Genomic DNA, 18494 nt, shown 5'->3' with positions numbered 1-18494 from the left:
GCCACTTTGCTGCCCCTCATCCTGGAGGGAGCAGAGCCCAGATACTGGCTGAGCTCCAGCCTGCCAGTCACACAGCCCTTTCCCAGACTGGGATCTGAGGAAACAGTGAGACACAGCCCCTGTTTTGGTTAATTTTGGCCAAGGGCTCTTGCTCAAGTTTCCCCCTCTCTCAGTCACCGCATCCCTGTTGCCCTTCCTGCAGGAGCCAACAGCATTCCCTGCCAGGGTACCACAGGGACAAGGTGTGAAGCTGAGAATGGCAAGGGCTGAGAACAAATTGCAGATACCAATGCATGGCATCATCCTGCAGAGCATATGGAGAGCTGGGATGGGGGCATGGCCCATATGACACTCCCCAGCCAGCCCACTGCTGCATCCACACCCTGCACGACCTGGATTTGTGCCGACACGGACAGGGTGAGCCTGGCCCTGAGGAGGGTTGGCATGGCAGCCTTGGCCAGGGGCCAGCCCCAGGCACCGGCGGAGAGCCCAGTGAGCAGCTCCTGCCTGCTGAAGCTCTGGGACACTCTCAGATTTCCCCATGGCAGCCTCAGCCTGAGCATGGCCCACTTCCACCAGCTGATTTGTGTGCAAAACAGGGAGGAGATCAGGATGGGTAAAACTGGCCCAGCTTCTCCAAAAGCAGATTTTACACCCAAAAAAAGCAAAATAAAAATCAATGTCACATTAGTGTCCCTGGTCCTTCCTGAACACCCTCTGGCTCTGACATAGCAGCCCCAGGAGGATGCTCTTACCCTGTTAGAGGGAAGGCAAAACTGAGACATGGATGGCTTTTGCATTTCCCCAGCTGAAAAAGGATTTGCTACCAGAGAGGGCAGGCACTCCAGCAGGCAGGGCAGCAATGCTGACGGCTGTGCCCTGTCAGGCTGTGGTGCAGGGGCCAGGGCTGGCCCAGCCTCACTATCTGCAGGAATTTTTGCTCTGCTGCCAACTCCAGACAAATCCCTTTTATTTGCTTGTTCAGGTTTCAGTGCTGTAATTGAGTCGTCTGAGCCAGCTCTCAAGAGAAAGAGGAAGAAAAGAAAAGAAAAAACAAGTGAAGGAGAGTAGTGCGGTGCCCTAGCCACCAGCCTCATTGCATCCTGCCTGCTCCTGCCTGGGGACTGGCCAAATTCTTCCTCATGGGATCTGGCTTCCTGCCTCAGCCCACAGCTCTGGACCTCCCTGGAGCGGGGACTGAGTAACTGGGAGTGGTTTGGTCCATATGGAGGTTTTGAGCCCCAGAAGTCCTGTATATGCTGCTGGTTTGGGGGAAAAAGCATCCCTTGAGTGTGAGCTCAGCCCCAGAATGCCCATGGAAGGGGTCCTGACAGCCCTTTCTGGGCACAGAGCAGCACAGTGCAGCTCTGAGCTTCCTTTCCATGCTTCCCACAAATGAAAGTTTGCTCTAAATCACCAGCTCTGGGAGGTAGGTGGGATTTTTTTTTTAAAGATAGCATTTCCAGTAGAAACTGGTGCCTCCCTATTCTTCCTCACCTAGGCACAGAGCTGCTCCATACTGACAGGGCTGTGGTCACCTTGATGGAGGCCCCAGTGTCACAGAGCCTAGGACCCCAAGATGAAAGCAGTGGGATAGGATCCAAAGTGATGGGGGTACAATTACATGGCTTGATGCATCCCCACTGCACAGGAGATGGCACCCCCATCCCCATGTGGGGTGAGAAGGGCAGGACCCACACCAGGACCAGCTGTGAGCACCAGAATGGGCAGGAGGGCTCCTCACCTCAAGCACCCCCGCAGTGGACAAGGTAGCATCCACAGTGTTTGCACCTTCCCTCACCCCCATAATCATCCCTGTGGATGTAGGACAGCCAACTGGCCTCTTGGCTTTGACCTACGTGTCTATTTTAAATAACATTAACTGAAACGGCAAAGAAAAGAGCTTCATGGAAGGGAAAGCATGAAGTCAGTCAAAAAAGGCCAAAGTGTTTCTGACCACAAGGGTAGTTGGGCTGGAGAAAAGACAGCACTGAAAGCCACAAGTGTCTGGTTTCCTCAAATCAGTACTTTTCTGGTTAAAAAACAAAACAGAAGAGAAGGATGTTTTGGCAGCAGGTTCCTTAAATCCTGGGGAGAAGACGGGCTGTCTCTGTGCTCAAGGAATACAGAACAGACATGGGGATGACACACTGGATACCACAGCCAGGTCCTAACCCTCTGCTCCAGCTTCCCCAAAAATGCTTTTTACAGGGCAGTGATGCCCCTGCCTTGCCCTCACTCTCCCAAAGGGAGCTGTCTCCACCCCCGGCACCAAGTCCTCATCACACACGGCACAGCTGTCCCCACAGTGTCCCAGCTGCCACCGTGTCTCCACTCAGTGCCAGAGGACAGACCCACCCTGCTCCAGGCAGAGCTGCCCCTGGTCCCAGCCCTGTGCTACCAACCAGCCAGTATCCCCTCCCCAAGCACCCTGAAACGATGTGTCACCCTATCCCCCACCCTAAAAAACAAGCTGGTGTGCCAAGATTGTTTGAGAAGAAGTTTTGGGCTAGAGGGTGCTTGCTCCAGAGATGTCCCCAACACAAAGGAACCGTGATTGTGGGCAAGGTGATCCCTGCAGCCAGACATCCTGTCTCTGGGCTAGTAGTAGTCCTCCTCACTGTCCCCGTAGTCCTCGGGTGTCACATGGGCCTTCGGCAGGGAAAAGCTTGTCAGGTTGAGTTGGTCTGAAACAGCAGCATGGGGACAACGTGACATTGCCGCCCTACAGTACCTGTCCCCTTCCCCACAAGGACCAGAGCCAAACCATGCATAGCAGCTTGCTGGGGCATCCCCAGCACAGCCCTGTGCTCCAACAGCTCCCACTGTACTGCTGCACTCGGCCCAGACATCCCTTCACTCGTCCCCATAAGAGCATGGGGACAAGGACACAGTGCTCACCCGGTGTGAAGACAGTCAGGCTGGCAACTGCCACCACCTCCCCGATGCTGTTCCTGGCGAAGCAGCGGTATGTGCCCTCGTCCGTCACCCGCACACCCTGAATCTGGAGCCAGCCTGTCACTTCATATTTCTGAGGGCCACCTCTGAACTGCAAGAAGGAGGGATTTTGGTGAGCTCTTGTGGCAGAAACAAGGGGGCATCTGTGCCACAGAGTCCCGAGTCCCCTGTTTCGGCAGGCAGTGAGGTCCCAGGATTGCTCTGGCAGCAACCATGCTATTTTCTGTTTATCCACAGGAATAAATAGGCTTTTCCTGACCCAGCTGTGCTGCAGCTGTGTTTGCAGGCTGCTATTATGGTGCAGTGGCCAGGGGTGGAGGATAGTAGAGTCTCCTCCAACCAGACAGGGTAGCCCTGCTGGGGTGGAGATCCTTGGTCGGACCCTGCAACAGGCTGTGGGGAGGCTTGAAGGGCAGAAAGATGGAAGGGGACCAGCACGTCACACCACAATGGTGCCAGGTTCCACCAGCTCTCCTGGCTTCCCACATCCATCCCACCATAGTTTCCTCCCCATTGGTGCCTGGCTGAGGTGGACAGCCCCTATGCCTCTGCCCACACCCTCTAATAGCTAGGTGTGCCCAGCTGGGCACTATATTTGGGGCTGGCCACAGGCAGGATGCTGACCCCTGGCCTATCAGCTCTGGGAGGGGAGTCCTGCTGATGTGAAAAAAAGGGCAGGAACTGCCTGGATATGCTTGTAGGACTAGAGGATAACCCAGGCTGGAAGGCACTCAGGAGGGCCTCTCATCTAGCCCTTCCAGTAGAGTTGCAAATGAAGCCAACAAGCAGAGCAAACTAAAGGCAGGGAGGTGGGAAACTACCTGCTGCAGGCCTCTGCAGGTCCTAAAAAATATGAACAACTTCAAAAACTAATAGAGGAAATTGCAGAAGAGAGCTATGCTGATGGCTCCTATCACCAAGACACCAGCCCTGGCTCAGCCAGTCCTCATTGTATGCAGCCTCCAGTCACCCCTTCCCATTCCCAGGCAGCCAGGCTTGGCCATCCCCTGAGTATGACCAACCACTGTCAGGTCCGGTTGTCCATGAGCTCTGAGAAGCACTGGGTCACCCCTGGCCTGTGTTCAATGCCCTAGGCACACCACTCACCTGGACAGAGATGTGGGGGTCATCTCCAGGCAGCAGCATGTCTGTGCCATCCTTCCTCCACTCGATGGATGCCATGGGGTAGGCAAAGACCTCGCAGCCAAAGACGACGTCCTGCCCAGTGATGTTCCATGTATCATAGGGAGGAGAGGTGATCTGGGGCTCTGGGGAGGGGGGTACAGGAGAGCAGGGTGGGCTCAGAAGAAGTTCCACCCTTGGCAGGTTCCACGGGCTCTCCTGGGCTGGTCTCTTGGGCAGCAGCATTTGGTTCACGTAGAGATGCTGGGACCCTTCCTATGCCCCTCCTCTCCCACCCGTGGCAGACTCTCACCATTCCCCAGAACATGGTCGCTCCTCACAGCTGGGACTGGGGACTCCCTCCCCAGCCCCTTGGGGTGCTCATCCAGCCCAAGGCAGCTGGGGATGGATGAGGTAGATGAGCTTCCAGCCAAATAAGGCCTCTGCTCTGACACAGGGCTAATGCCAGCAATGAAGGGAGTCAGCAGGTCCCCAGCTGCTGGACAAAGCCAACATCTCTAGGTTCCACATCTCTTCCCTGGAGAGATAGAGTGAGGACTACCCTTCCAACCCACATCTGTTCCACAATCTGGCCCATAGCATGAGCCAGAGGTCAAGGGAAGTCTTCCCCTCCAAATACACCTGGGAAAAAACTCAAGAATATTATGATCTACAGAAAATAAAGTCAACCTTGACACCCCTCAGGCTGTGGTGACAGCACTGGGTGACTTGTGCCAGACTGGGCAGGCTGGGACACAGCCTCCCTACCAATCTGTCCCTCTCAGCCCCCAGCTAAGTCTTAAATGGGAGATGGAAATCACACAGCCAAGTCAAACAGAACCAGGTTTCCATTTGCAGGAGGCAGGAGCATTTCTCGGGAGCAACGGGCCAGTGTGAACCCAGCACTGCCGCCAAGAATTCGCTAACAATTCCCTGGAACTTCCCCATCTGCAGGATTCATTGCTTCCCATAAACCCCACTCCCTCTTGGCAAAGCTGCTCCCAGACCTCTCCAAGAGCTTGATCCACAAGGGCTGCCCTGGATCAGCAGGATGGGAGGACTAGGGGAGCCCTGACACTGTTTGGAGCAGCCCCCAGTGCTGCCTTATCCCTGTGGACGCTGTGGGTTTGCTGTCAGGAGAAACAGTTAAGCCAGACCCCCTTGCTCGTCTATTCCCTAGAGGTACAAGCCTCCATCCATCCTGCAGCTCCAGGGGCACTACCTGACTCGCAGGGACCCTCGTGGGCCACGGTGAGGTTGGCATCAGGGTGGGCATGGGCAACCTCCAGGAACCTGCAGATCTGGGCATAGGTTTTTCCGTCGGAGCCGCAGAGGGCCAGGTGGGAGAGGCAGGCACATTGGGGCTCAGGCACCTCTCCATGATGCAAGTCCCCAGCATCCAGCCGGCACTCCATGTGCTCCCCACACTTGCCGTAGAAGTGGTTGGTGTTGTCCAGGTCGCAGATCTGTCCCTCCAGGTTGGCACATTCCCAGCAGCAGTCACAGGCATCCCGCACCGTGCCAGCCAGGCACCCACGCGGTGTCGGGCATTCCTCCGGCCGGCACTCCGTGCAGCCCTCCCCTTCCTCCAGCAGCCGCTGCCAGCCCCGCTGGAGGTAGTCAGAGGTGCTGGGAAAAGCCTGGCCCAGCTGGAGCAAAGCCCAGTGCAAGGAGAGCAAGGAAAGCACGAGGCAAGAGGAGCTGAGGGGCTTGACTTCAGACATCCTCATGATAGCTCCGCTATCCCAGTCCCACTGTCACTTGGATGGGTATCTCTGGCACTTTTCTGGCCTCCCTGTCTAGATCTGAGGAGCCATTCTGGCCTGTGAGGAGGGAGGAGGTGTGTTACTGGTGCAGGAAGAGTCTCCCACCCCTTCGGCTCTTGGCTGTCTTGCCCTGAGTGGCAGTGATGGTTGATGTGCAGGGGAGGGTTGGTCCCACCTCTCTCACCCCCAGCACCGCAGCCACATCCTTCACACCCTGGAGCTCCCCAACCAGCTCCTGCCCTGAGATGCTGTACAACTTCTGATCGGATGAGGTTGCTGACCCCAGCCCCACCAGGTTTCATTCTTCTTCCCTGGCAGACCAGCATGCAAAGTCCAGTCTGCTCTGACCCCAGCATGGCCTGAGGAGCCACAGGGCTGGCGGGGCACTGAACAGGCTGCTCTACATTATTATGGCTCAGCTGGTTCGTATCCTGCTCCTCACCTGCTCACTGCTCTCAGGAAGCTGCTCTCACACCCCTTTTCTTTACCCATCAGTTTTCAAGAGTCACAAGCCCTTTTTCTGTCCCTTGCCATCCATACAAGCACAACGGAGTGGCTGATCCTGCAGACAAGGTGCTCTTTCTGTGCTGGATGCAGCCAAGCCAGGAGTATGCTCCCAGTCATGCCTGGCTTTTGTTCTCCTTCCCTCCCTGCACTGTAACCCCTCTTTATAGGCATCACCCACTTGATGCCTACCCCCTAGGAAGGCTTTGTGACCCTGTCAGTCATCACACAGGCAACTGAGGCTGAGCATGGAGGAGCTCAGTGCACAGATGGGCAGCCAGTGGACTGACAGCAGACCCAGTGCCCAGTGTGGTCAGCCTGTACTAGCACGGCGGGGTCCCTGTCCCCAAACCCCAAGCCTGCATTACCCACCCGGGGTAAGCAGGGGCTGATCTGCCCCAGGCTTCTCATCTCTGCTGGGGGGGACATGTGGAGTCTCAGAGCCTGTCCCCAGAGAGGGTGACAATGAACCAAACCCCTTTGTGAACATCCTTCCCCTGCTCTCAGTTACACCCTGGCTGCCTTCCCTGAGACGAGGTGAAATTATAGTCCCCTGCCCCAGGGTGACCCACCATAAGCGAGCGGGGCTGAGGAGGGGACCCAGGTGGACGGGCTAGCCCCTCCCCTCCTGCTGGGAACAGCACCGAGGAGCAGGCTGCAGTCCTCCCAGCTGCACCACCCCCCACTAACGCAGCCCAGAGCTGGGGTGGGGTGGGGAGGATGGCCCGGACAGTGGCTTGCGTACATGCACCCCCCCGGATAACAAACCGTGAAGATCTGACCCGTTTACCTGAGACCACCGAGCCCCCCAGGGGTGGAAAGGGGCAGGGAGTCCCTGTGCTGGAGGCCCCCCCGTCCCACTATACCCCAGTCTGTACGAAGCAAGGCTGCATCCCCCGGTGGATGTGGGGGGCCAGAGAAAGGGTGGTGAGCAACTGCAGAGTTGGTCTCTGGATCCCCACGTTGGGAGTGCAGACACTGGCGGATAAGTACTGGGAAGGGGCACGGCGTCCCCTGGGGTCCCCCGTGAGCCACCCCGCCATCAGCCGCCACTTACCGGAGGCGCCGGTGCCTGTGGCCGCGGGTGCGCAGTGGCCGTGGCGGCGGGGCTGCTGGCCCCCGGGGCTGCTGGCCCCCGGCCGCTCCAGCACCGCCGTGATGTCAGCGAAACGTGAATCCCCCCGCCCCTCTCCGGGCCCGCAGCCCGTCCCTGGACCGGGACACGGGCTGGCCGGCACCCCTTCCCTGCCGGGGTCCCGACACGCACCGCACCCTGACGCCGGGGCTCTGCCGCTTCAGCCCCCCGGCACCTCCCCGCAGACCCCCACGCTGGAGTCACCCCTGGCCGTGTGCGGGAGCTGGGCTAATGCTCAGCTCCATCCAAGGGGCAGTAGGGGACTGGGATGGGGGGCAGAAACTAACTTTGCAGGGGTCCTTGGGGACAAGTGAATGGGAGGGGTGAGCATAGCTAAGGAAGTGGTCAGAAGCATCTCTCAACCTGTAATTTGGTTGGGAAAGACAGGCTGAGCAGCTGCTGTAAGTAAATAGGGGGATAATTCCTGGGGGTATCTGCACTTGCCCCATTTCAGGAACCAGGTATGAAGAGGCTATAGGGGAGCAAACAATGGCATTACCTTGGCTGGAGCAGAGCTATTGGGAGCAACGGTGGGGATGTTGCACGCCACAGCAGTGCAAAACCCTCATGCACAGGGCTGGGGCTCCAGACCTCCCTGGCAAGCTGCTTTGCTGCTCCCTGCCTCAGTTTCCCTGGCTCTGAGGAATGGGGGAGCCAGCATGTGACTTGACAGCACAAACAAGCTGTACATTTGCATATTGCTCCACATGCCATGCCGGGGGATCACACAGCCAGCTCTTCTCCTCCAGGCAAGGAATTTGTAGGATTTACTTCCCCAGTGAAGCTTAAGCAAAGAAGGACCCCTCTAAGGATCTGGTTTCCTTCACCACACTGCAAAAATCTGCTTTTGCTTTCCAACACCCTCCTGCAAATTCATTCCGAGTTCCAGGGCTTTCGCTCAGTCATGTTGTGAATCCAGCCGTGTCTAACGATGGAAAATGCGCCAGGCTTCAGCCCCCCTAAATCCGCCTTTGCCAGCCAAACCCCCCCTCCAGGCCCCTACTGCAGAGGGGGGTTTCCTGGCAGCTCTGCCTTCAGTCTCACATCCCACTCCCCCTCTGTGGCCCCCAGCCCCTTGGCTCAGGGCTGCCTCCCTGTCTGGCTTCCCTTGCCCAGCCTATGGAGTTCGGTCCCCACATGCCACAAGTTTTCAGGTCCGGCATCCATGAGTTGCTGAGCAGCTGGGGCTGCAGCTGTTTTGGGAGCAGGAAAAAAGTCAGAAAGAGCTGAGGTTTTCCTACATGCACCCCCAGAGCTGGGTCAGAGCCTGAGCAGAGAGGAGACAGACTGGAGGTGACCCAGACAGGGGTGCTGAGCCTCCAGGGCTATCCCTACCATGCCACCTTTCCCACCTTGGGGTGAAGCACTGCCTGCACATTCAGGCATCCCTGCACCAAACACACCCTCACCTGTCCCTGCTCCATCCAGGGGGCAAAGCAGTGGGGCAAGCCTGGCCCCAGATGCCACCTTCTGCCCACAAAGCTCCTGGTTGGCACAGAAATAGAGCCAGTGCTTAAATCCCAGGCACCACTGAAAAGAAGGCCATCAATGGTCTCTGGTTATTTGTGTCTCTTGCCCTTGGCAGGAGGGCAAGGGGAGCAGGCCCTGATGTTGCTGTCCTTCTCCACACATGTGGGGAAGGACCTTCTGCCATGTGCCATGGCTCGAGCACCTGGTATGTCCCTGTCTTCATGGGGTCACCATGAAGACCTCTGCGTGGCTGGATTTATCTGAGCATCACTGCAGCATCAGCTGCTCACAAGGTGGGGAGAGGCCAAGTCTCCAGATGTAGATTCCCTGGCCAGAGGTGAAATCCAAACATAGATCTGAGCAGGAACATCTCCAGCTATGGAGCAACACAACCCACTGCCTGAAAGCCATGGGCAGCTCAGCTCACCTCAACTCAACAAGATGGAGCTCAAACCTGGCAGGTAATTAAACCTGCTGCTTGATGAGACTATTGAATGTGCTAATGAACAGTAGCAGGTATGAATGAGGGGTGGAAGATCTAAACCTGTGCTTAACAAGGAGTTCTGCTCAGTCACACCTTGAGTCAATCAACGTGGCCCCTGGCTGCAAATGGGGTTTGGGGCTTGTGTTGCTTGGCACAGCTTTCTGGGGAAAAGTGTGGTCACAGCCCTGTATGGCCAGGCACCAGGATAAATTGCATTCCTGGCTCCCCACCTGTGCTAGCTATCTATTTCTCCTTTCTCCTCCCTTTTCCTGAGCCCAGTGAAGCTCCTGAAACTGGGCTTTGAAGATTAAGCCTCAAGCACCAAAGCCTCCTCCTTCTCCCTGCTGGGTTACTCCATACCACTGTTTTCCCATCTTGTGATGGTTCCATTGAAGCCAGGAGTCCGTGGATGCTCCTGGCAGACCCACATCCATGGCATCCCTCCAGACCTCTGTCATCAGATTGACACACTGATGACAGAGCCATCACAGCCAATCAGGGGTACCACACTGCTCATGGCTCTCCCCCAGCTTTGGGCTGATCTCCCAGACCACCCCACAGGGATCTGGGGCTTACGGCAGATGAAGCCAAGGAAAAAAATCCACTGTGGAAAAAAAGCTCTGGGCCAAGTGACTCAATGCACGTCATGTCAGGCAGGGCTGGTGAGCAGCATCAGATCTGGCCTGGTGGGGATGAGAATGTGGCCTGTGTCACGCCAGAAGCAAATGTCACCGGAGATGCTGGGGCAGAATGCTGCCAGCACACTGCCTGGGGCCAAGGGGGTCTCCTTCTGATAATACACCAAATCTCTCTCATTTTGCGTCAAACACTGCTGCTTCTCTCTGTTTCCTGCCATCTGGAGCAGCCTGACACAGCCGGGTTCTGGCCAGCCCACACCAAGGCTGCGCAGCTCTCGAGGGGTCCCAAGCCACGTTCTGGGGCTCCACTGCAGGGACAAGGGATGGGCAGCAGGCAGGTCCCCCCCATCTGCATGCCAGGCCAAACCCGCGCTGGGAAGCAGCCAGGCTCAGGTTTCTCTAGGCTTTTCCAGAGCGAATTCCTCTGAAGAACTAATCCGTCAGCAAATTCTTGGGGAAGCAGTTGCAGCTGTGTGCAGGGGCCGGGGGCTCTCAGGCGGCCCCGAGGCGCGATGGCGAAGTGGTAAGGGACACTCCGGTCCCCAGTCTGCCCAGCGTCCCCGGCCAGCTCTATCCCCGGAGGAATCCCGCCGCTTTCGTGGGGCTTTCCCATAAGCCCCATCTAAGAGCAGGTCATATAACTCGGGATCTGGAACCGAAGAGGCGGCGGGGGCTGTATTCCCGGGGGATATCCCCGTGCTGGCACAGTAAGAGCGGGTCCCACCGCCCCGTGACCCGCCTGGCTCCCTCCGCACCCCGACCCCGCAGCACTCCTCGCAGTCCCTGCCTCCCCCCGGTCCTGCCCGCGGCGCTACCGCTACAGGGGTGCGGGCAGGCGGTGCGGGCAAGAGGCTGCGGGGTCTCTGCTGCCACCTCCAGGGCACTGATGGCCTCGGCCTCGTCCCCTTGCGGTGACACTGACCCTGTAGCTGGAGGCTGCAGATCCTGGGGCAATGCATGGACACCTCAGCTCCACCACCCCATTCCCCTGAACGCTAAAAGCCCCGCCAAGAGCAGAGCCTGGAAGCCCCCACCGCAATGTAGTGTCCTGAGGAGTTTGGGTACCCTCCTGGGATGTGGGGATCCTCTGTTCAGGCTGCCCTGTGTGCTCAGGGCTCTATGGACTCCCCAGACTGGTTGCTCCAGAGGGTACTGCCAGCTCAGTGGCACCGTGCCCGCTGTTACCTTTGCCACCCTCCCTTTCCCCAGCCTCCAGCAGTGCCAGCAGGGCTGGGATGCAGCCAGGGAAGGTGACCCACCACCAGTGCCCCAGCACCCCCTGCCACTGGGGATGGGCACTAGGGAGGGGGAGCCTGCCCGCTCCCCCCCTACAAGAGGCTGCCCATTTCCAGGCGTCATTAAAGAGCAATTAGCTGGAAATTAAGCTGAGAACAAGTATTGATTAGCTCATTAAGGCTGGGGGAGCCGGCTGAGGCGGTAGGAATTGCTGCTGCTCGCCCTCATTATGGGCAAGGTTAAAGCTTGTGGTCGGGCAGCTCATTAAAGATGCCAGGGACCAATCGATGTCCCTAGCCCAGCGCCACCCAACACCCCCAGCACCCCTGGTGACATCCAGCTGCTGCCTTTCTGGGACTGGCCCTTGACCTCTGTGATGAGCCATCTTGGGAAAGGACTGAGCATCCTTGCTCCCCTGCATCCACTGCTGCATCCTGGGCTCCCCTGCAGAGGCAGCGCTGTCACCTTTGGGCTTGTCAGCCCCCCAGAACTCACTGGCCAAGTGAGTTTTCTCTGCCCCCAACCAGGACACCCATGGAAACAGGTCCCTCCTGGCACAGTGAAGTGACTGAGTCTGTGGGCGCTCACTGCAGTGCTGCCAGTTCCAGGAGAAGACAGACACTACGGCTGGTTTGCAGGGCAGCATGCCAGACCTGCAGCCCACCAGACGTAAATTTGTCATGTCTCAGCCTAGCAACGCCAGCTTATGCAGGTGGGGTACAGACCAAAGGGATCTCAGGGATGGGGTAAAAGCAGCTGGGAGTATGGGGACCGGTGAAAGACATGCAGTGGCTCTGTGTGGCCAAGTACTGCCATGCCACCCTGCCATGTATCCCATCCCCACAGTTCTGGGGGCTCTTGGGCTGAGCCCAGCCCCTGCCTGGCCATTCACTCAGACCCAGCCACCCCAAGCCCCTCTGCCTCTGGTCCCATGTCCCTCCCATTCCCATCTCTGCCTCTTGTGGCCACAAGCAGCTCAGGGCCAGCTCCCAGCCAGTGCACACATGGAGGGTGTCCCCACGCAGCCTAGTGGTGTGTGTGGGACGAGGCAGGTGTCATCATTATTTTTGTTTTCTTTGCACTGCTCTGGAAATATATTGTGTTCTCAGATAATCCCGTTCAATTACACCACAATAAAACACATAATAAAAACGTAATTCATTTTTCCTGTGCGCTCCATCTCCCTGTGTCTTGGCAAGCTATTAAAAATTTGTCTTCATTTTTCTGGCAAGAGCCTTGTACCTTTTCATTTTTAATTTATGAGAGCAGAATAGCTACTGACAAGCCCTTATTGCACGGCGAGGGGCTGCATTATTTATAAGCCGCCAATGGCTGGCTCAGGGGAGATATTTGCAATATTCTGGAGCTGGGAGAAGGAGGGGGACAGACCCCTGACGTGCCTTTCCCAATCCACTCCCCCACCTTGGGTGGGTACTTTGTGCAGATGTTCTCCTGGCTGCTCCTTGAGGGGAGCACCCACAACCTGGCCTCTACCAGTCCCTGCCTGCTGGGAAAGCTGTGGCACACGGTGGCTCTGGGCTGCCTGGCCCTTATCTCGCCACTGCTGCATCTGCCCATCTTGGCTTAGCAGTGGCTCTCACTCCTCCATCCTTCAGCACAGGGCACTGCAGAGCATGGTTGCCTCCATCCCTCCTCTCCCTGCATGGAGATCCATCACTCCTTCTGACTGCCCAGGTCAGACAGAGAGCTGAGGGGGGAGGCAGCTGCTGCCCGCAGCCTTGCCAGGGTCCTGCGACAGCAGCGATGTGCTCTCCAATGTGCTCTCTGATAGCCGTGCATAGAAAGTGGGATAAAAATAGCCCCACAGGAGAGGCAAGCACAGGACCAGGGCCAGCATTGAAGGAGAGTGCTCTATGAGCGGGCTGGAAGAGGGGGTGTGAGTGTGGGCAGAGCCAGGGTGACGCTCTGGCCTCTTCAAACCAGCGACATCCAGGGCAGCAGCTTAGCAAAGCTCTCTGCACAGCAGCGAAGTCCAAAGCCGACTGTACTAAAAAAAGCCCTCCTGACAGCTGGATAAGCTTAAACACATGCCAGGCCAGCCAGAGCCACTGCAAAGGCAGTGGACTAGAAAACAGGGAGCAGAGTACAGCCCTGGGGGGCACAGGGGCACCCAATAAGCCAACCTGCCCCTCCCTCCTGCTCCCATCCTCGCCCCAGTGGCAGTTCCTTTCCACCACATAGAAACTGGCAGCAACATGCTTCTCTTTGCTGTTGGTGTTTTGTATAAACAATCTGCCTTTATTGTTTGGTGTATATATAGGTACATCATATGTATATCAAAAAACCTAGAGGAAACCACAGTGCATTTAAAGCTATTTGAGAAGGTCCACCTGAAAGCAAGCAGTCCAGGAGAGGGTAGAGTAACCCCTTGGGGGGAGCCCAGCCCTGAACAGAGATGGCATTAAAATGAGAATAAAAATGGAGACTCTGCTGGGATTAAAATCTGCCATTCGCTCCAGGGATGGAAGGAGCAGAAAGCCAGATTAAATCCCCAGAGCAGCCTGGAGGAGAGCAGAAGGTGAGCTGGGAGCACACGCCTGGGCTGGGAGAGCCGCCCCCGCCCCGAGTTCAAGCCACTGTGTGCACTTCATCACTTACCCACAGCTATTTTGGGTATGGGGAGTTTTCCTCTCTGAAAGCTGCTCTGCCATGCCCAAGCACCAGCTGCTAAACCACTGGGGACCACAGAGTGCTTATATAGGGGTTCTACCTTCAATTGCTGTGATTGTCTACTGCATCCTAAAGCTGGGGAGCACCATTTTCTTCCTTACTCCACAATTTTTCCTCTACCACAGCTCACGAGGTCCCTGGTGCTGCTGCCCACGTTCCCCTGTGCACTGCACACAGCTACAGGCACACAGAGGGTAAGCACAGGAGGAATGCACCGGGGTGCCAGCCAGGAGGTCCCCAGAGCAGGGCTGACCCAGGCATGGGGACAGGGTTTGGTGTGGTGCTGCATGGCTGCTGGCACCCTGGGAAGCAGGGCTGAGCACCTGGAACCTACGGAAACGCAACAGCCAAGGGAAAGCGGCGGCAACCCCAAAGGGATCCGAAGGGCGAAGCTCGGCAATTCGCTGGCCCGGCAGCTCCGTGGTACACATCTCGGCCGCCCCAGGACCCCCATTCAGAGCCCTTTGTTGAAGTAGACCGTCTCCAACCATGGGTCTTTCTTCCGTATCTGATCTTGGACATCAGGCTCCAAGCTGCTCACGGCCATGGAGCTGCCAAGGGGACACAGATACAGAGGATGGAGGGGATGCTGGTGGCCTCAGCTTGGAAAACCACCTGCTGTACCTCTTGGGGATGCTGTTCCCATGGCACAGCACAGACCCTTGGGTCTGCACTGCTGTGTGTGCGCAGAGACGTGTGCACGGGTTCAAGCCTCTGACCACTCACAGAAGCAAAACAATCTCTTGGGACTCAGAAAGCACAAGGAGCCCACGCACCCCCTGCCTACACCCCAGCCCTGCCCCATGGGAGCCACACGTGTAGGTGAGGTGTTTGTCTGTACCTTTTCTGTGGGAAGAGTGCGCAGCACAGCGGGGTGGCGAACACCAAACTGGAAGGGAAAGACAATGAAAGGAGAAGCTGGGCTGCATAAATCTCCCACACCCAACCATGTCCTGGTCCCACAGCAGCAGGAAGGCAGCCCAGAACTGTGCCAGATGCTCAGCCAGGAAATGGATACGGAGATGCCCTCTCCAAGCTCCAGACCTGCATTTGGCTCCCAAAGTGGGACAAGTCTGTCCCATCAGTGTGGGAGAACAGCAATGCTGAGCCTGAGCCCATGGCAAGCTTGAGAGACATTAAGATGGAGCAAAACAGCTCCCGGCCCCAGGACCTCATATCCCATCCTATCTGCTGGGGAGCTACCAGCCTGACCGAGCTCTGGCATTCCCCCAAGAAACTCTGGGGCAGTTCTCACCCCGCCTGCCAAGCAGAGACCCCAGCAGCACTGTCCCCTATACCTGGGCTCAGTCTGTGCCCAGGGCAGTGCCACCCATGGGTGGAGAGTGACTTACCATAATCCCACCAGGCCGACCTGCAGGGGAGCGTTCAGGTACGGGTACCGCTGCCAGGGAGAGGCTTTGTGTCAGTGCGGCGAACAGGGTGGGAAGGTGCCTATTTTCTGATGGTGTGCCAGCTCCAAGGGGTGCCAGCGATGTGACAAGCTCGAGGGGTGCTCCTATGCTCACCCTCCCATCCCAGGACCCCTAGTACCTTCAGGAAAGCTCTCTTCTCCAGCATGTTCATGATCACTGGCGGGATGGCTGAGGCAAAGGGGAAATAGATGAGCCCTCAGTGCTCACAGGCCCCCAGCAGCAGTGGCACCCCATCCCATGCTGCCAGGGACCAGCTGTAGTCCCCCAGCACAGATGGAGGAGAGAACACTCACCCATGGCTGGGGCTGCCATGCCAATGCGGGACACCACCACCTGGAAAATGGCCTTCTGGGCTGCAGCTGTGGATTCTCCTAGGCGGTTCCCATTCTCATCTGTGACTGGGATCCCCAGCTTGAGCTCTCTGCAGGGAGAGAGGCAGTGAAGGGGCCCCAGGGCACAAGGGTTGGGGGATCAGGAGACAGGGCAGGTGCATGTCTCCAAGGGAAGCTGGCATCCTCCTGTATCCCCATCCACTGCCTGCATAATAAACTGCGGGGGATCTCAGCTGGACTCACATTCACACCTGGGAGTGGTCCTCAAGAGGGCTGTATGGGGATGCAACCAAGTGTTTGTACCCTCAAGCCAACCCCCCAGGCTAAGGGATGAGAGCAGGGCCAGCAAGGGAAGTCCCTGAGTTCCCTGTCAGTGCCTGGTGACCCCTGACATGACCCCAAGCACCCCAGCCCAGCCCAGGGGCTCACCTCTGCCTCATTAGTGGGATGTTGATGCAGTTGGCAGCTGCCACAGCCGCAAAAGGCACGTACCGGCCGATGATGGCTGGCAAGTGCTGGGGGGAAAAGCAGGAGGACGTAATGCAGAGGGTCTGGGGGCAGAGCTGGCTGTTCCCAGGTCTGCAACCATCCTCCTGGAAGACCCTGTGGTGTCCCAGCCCCACTGGAGAAAAACATTCCCTCCTCCCCTGGAACTCCCAGCCAGTAAAAGCTGCACAGCCCAAAGGGTGGTGGGGGGGGGGGTCCCACATCCCACCCCAGGCCTGGACAGAGGCTGACTGGTGAAAGAAGCCTGGAGAGATGCAACTGGAGCAAGGCTGGAGGGACAGGCCATCTCCACAGCCTTCACTCAGGAGAGCAGTTGTCTTGTGTGGGTGACCCCATCAAGGCCCTTTTCTCCATCTTCTTCCCCGCCCCAGGTGATAGGGTGAATCTGCTGATCAGCTCAGAGCTCAGGGAGATCCCATGGGAAGGGTCCAGGTGCCCCACCCATGATGGCCAAGGGTCACCTTACCTTGGTGAGAGATTTGAGCCCCAGTGCTGTGACAACTGCCCCCGTGGTCGCACTCACATAGGCTGTCCCCAGCTGGCTGCAAGAGCAGGAAGTGACACCCATAAGCCAGGATCCCCTCATCCCAGTTCCCCCTCCAAAGGGGACAGCATGCCCTTCAAGAGCACCAGGAAACCTGAATTCCTTTCCCAGCTCTACCACTAACTCTGACAGCCCCACTGGTGTCCAACTCTGGCTGTGCCAGGTCCCCATCATCCTCTCTCACAGCTCCCTACTATTCAAGGAACTGTTCAAGGCACATCCCTGGCATTTTGGGGTATCCCAAGAACCTGGTCAGAGGGATGCTTACCTGGGGGTAATGGGTGCATCCCCACTGCGGTTGGTGTAGTTGACAACGGCATTGAAGGACTGGTTGACCCACTGCCAGAACAGCACAGCCGGTGTGGTCCTGCCAGAGAGAGAAGGATGCTGGTGGCATTGGGGGATGCCACCTGGGCTCCTACAGCACTAGTGCACCGTAGGGTATGGGACATGTGTCCCCTCCTCACCCCAGGGCCTGGGAGGGGCATCCTCCTGGCCCTGGGGTGAGGAAGGGACGGGTACCTGTAGAAGGTCAACATGCAACCGGTGATGGTCATGTTCATGGGGACCTGAGCAGACATGCGTCCCACAAGGAGCATCTTCTCACCCGTGTCAGGGTGGAAAGCTGAATCGTAGATGTACTTTGCCCGCCAAAGCTGATCCTCTGTCAGCCCTGGGGGTACTGTGCCCGCCCTGCCAGGAAAGGGTAGTACCTGTTGAAAGACCCTCTGCCAGCATACGTGCCCTACTTGGTCCCCCACAACCTTAGGGACCAGGCAGGCAGTTTGGGGGGCTGGCTTTGGCTGGGGGGACGGTCATTATAGCTTTCATTCCCACCTCTGGGGATGGCCCCAAGGTTGTATCCTGCCCAGGAGCAGTGCCAAGGGTATACCCACCCTCTCCCCGGGTACCTGTAGTCCTCCACCACCCGTCGGGCTTCCTCCAGTGTGGCCCCCGAGAGCAGCAGGTTTCGGGGGTCTGTCACCATGAAAAAGTGCTTGGCCCGGCCCTGAAAGGTGCTCTGGTCCCATCGGGGCTCACGGATGTTGATGGTGGCAGGCAAGGATGGTGGCATCTTCTGGCAGGGTGGGGCTGAAACGATTATGTGGGATGTGGTGCCTGTGAATCCCCCGTCAGCCCTGTTGGGGCAGCGCTGGAGCTCCCCCAGCCTGGGGGGACAAAGGGGTGAACAGGGAGCCTCTTTGTAATGGAGCTCAGCAGGGACCCCCGAGGCCACCCACCAAGATGGGGCAGTTCGTGGGTGGTGCGACCCCACCACTGCACACTGCGATCTGTCAGTGGGAACCCCCCGAACGGCCACCAGAAGTCACGGCCACCACCCCACCCAGGCAGGGCACCCCAGTCACCGGTGGGGGACGGGGATTCACCACTTCGGGGCTAGAGCTGCTGCCAGTAGCGGGAGAGCACGGAAGGGCACGGGACGGAGGAATATCCCCCGGGGAATGCACCGCCACACCCCGCACGGCGCTATTTCCGCGGCCGCCCCTCCCCGCGAGAAGCGGCGTTCAGCAACCTCCCACCCCGCGCCGAGCATCCCTCCCGCCACGCGTGACATCCCGCGCGTAAGGACCCGGGGCACCCCCCGCACTCACGGCTCCCGGGGCAGCGCCCGCTGTGCCCGCGCTGCCGCCACCGCCCTGCTCCCGCCCGGCG

General features: G+C 58.0%; 2 protein-coding genes across 3 annotated transcripts; both read right to left on the bottom strand.

Annotated features, from left to right (window-relative positions):
- Positions 1-1620: 1620 nt before the first annotated feature.
- On the bottom strand, positions 1621-7463 carry KAZALD1 (Kazal type serine peptidase inhibitor domain 1). The gene is made up of 5 exons (XM_017839793.1): positions 7408-7463; positions 5303-5903; positions 4066-4226; positions 2902-3049; positions 1621-2687 (listed from the first exon to the last, which is right to left on the bottom strand). Exons 2-5 carry the CDS (start codon positions 5808-5810, stop codon positions 2602-2604), a joined length of 903 nt encoding a protein of 300 aa, XP_017695282.1. The 5' UTR covers positions 5811-5903; positions 7408-7463; the 3' UTR covers positions 1621-2601.
- A 6088-nt stretch (positions 7464-13551) lies between these two features.
- On the bottom strand, positions 13552-18487 carry SFXN3 (sideroflexin 3). 2 transcript variants are annotated; one of them, XM_017804136.1, is made up of 11 exons: positions 18434-18487; positions 17732-17912; positions 17343-17513; positions 17089-17187; positions 16743-16818; positions 16199-16284; positions 15731-15858; positions 15556-15605; positions 15357-15406; positions 14846-14893; positions 14459-14555 (listed from the first exon to the last, which is right to left on the bottom strand). In XM_017804136.1, exons 2-11 carry the CDS (start codon positions 17893-17895, stop codon positions 14459-14461), a joined length of 969 nt encoding a protein of 322 aa, XP_017659625.1. In that variant the 5' UTR covers positions 17896-17912; positions 18434-18487. The 2 variants fall into 2 exon arrangements, with proteins under 2 accessions (XP_017659624.1, XP_017659625.1); XM_017804135.1 differs by lacking the exon at positions 18434-18487 and having other exon boundaries at positions 13552-14555; positions 17732-17895.
- Between the last annotated feature and the right edge of the window lie 7 nt (positions 18488-18494).

This window comes from Lepidothrix coronata, unplaced genomic scaffold (genome assembly GCF_001604755.1).
Source record: "Lepidothrix coronata isolate B3197 unplaced genomic scaffold, Lepidothrix_coronata-1.0 Scaffold8, whole genome shotgun sequence".
Lineage (NCBI taxonomy): Eukaryota > Metazoa > Chordata > Aves > Passeriformes > Pipridae > Lepidothrix > Lepidothrix coronata.
The sequence above is the reverse complement of the archived record's forward strand: the minus strand, read 5'-3'. Positions and strand labels throughout refer to the sequence as shown.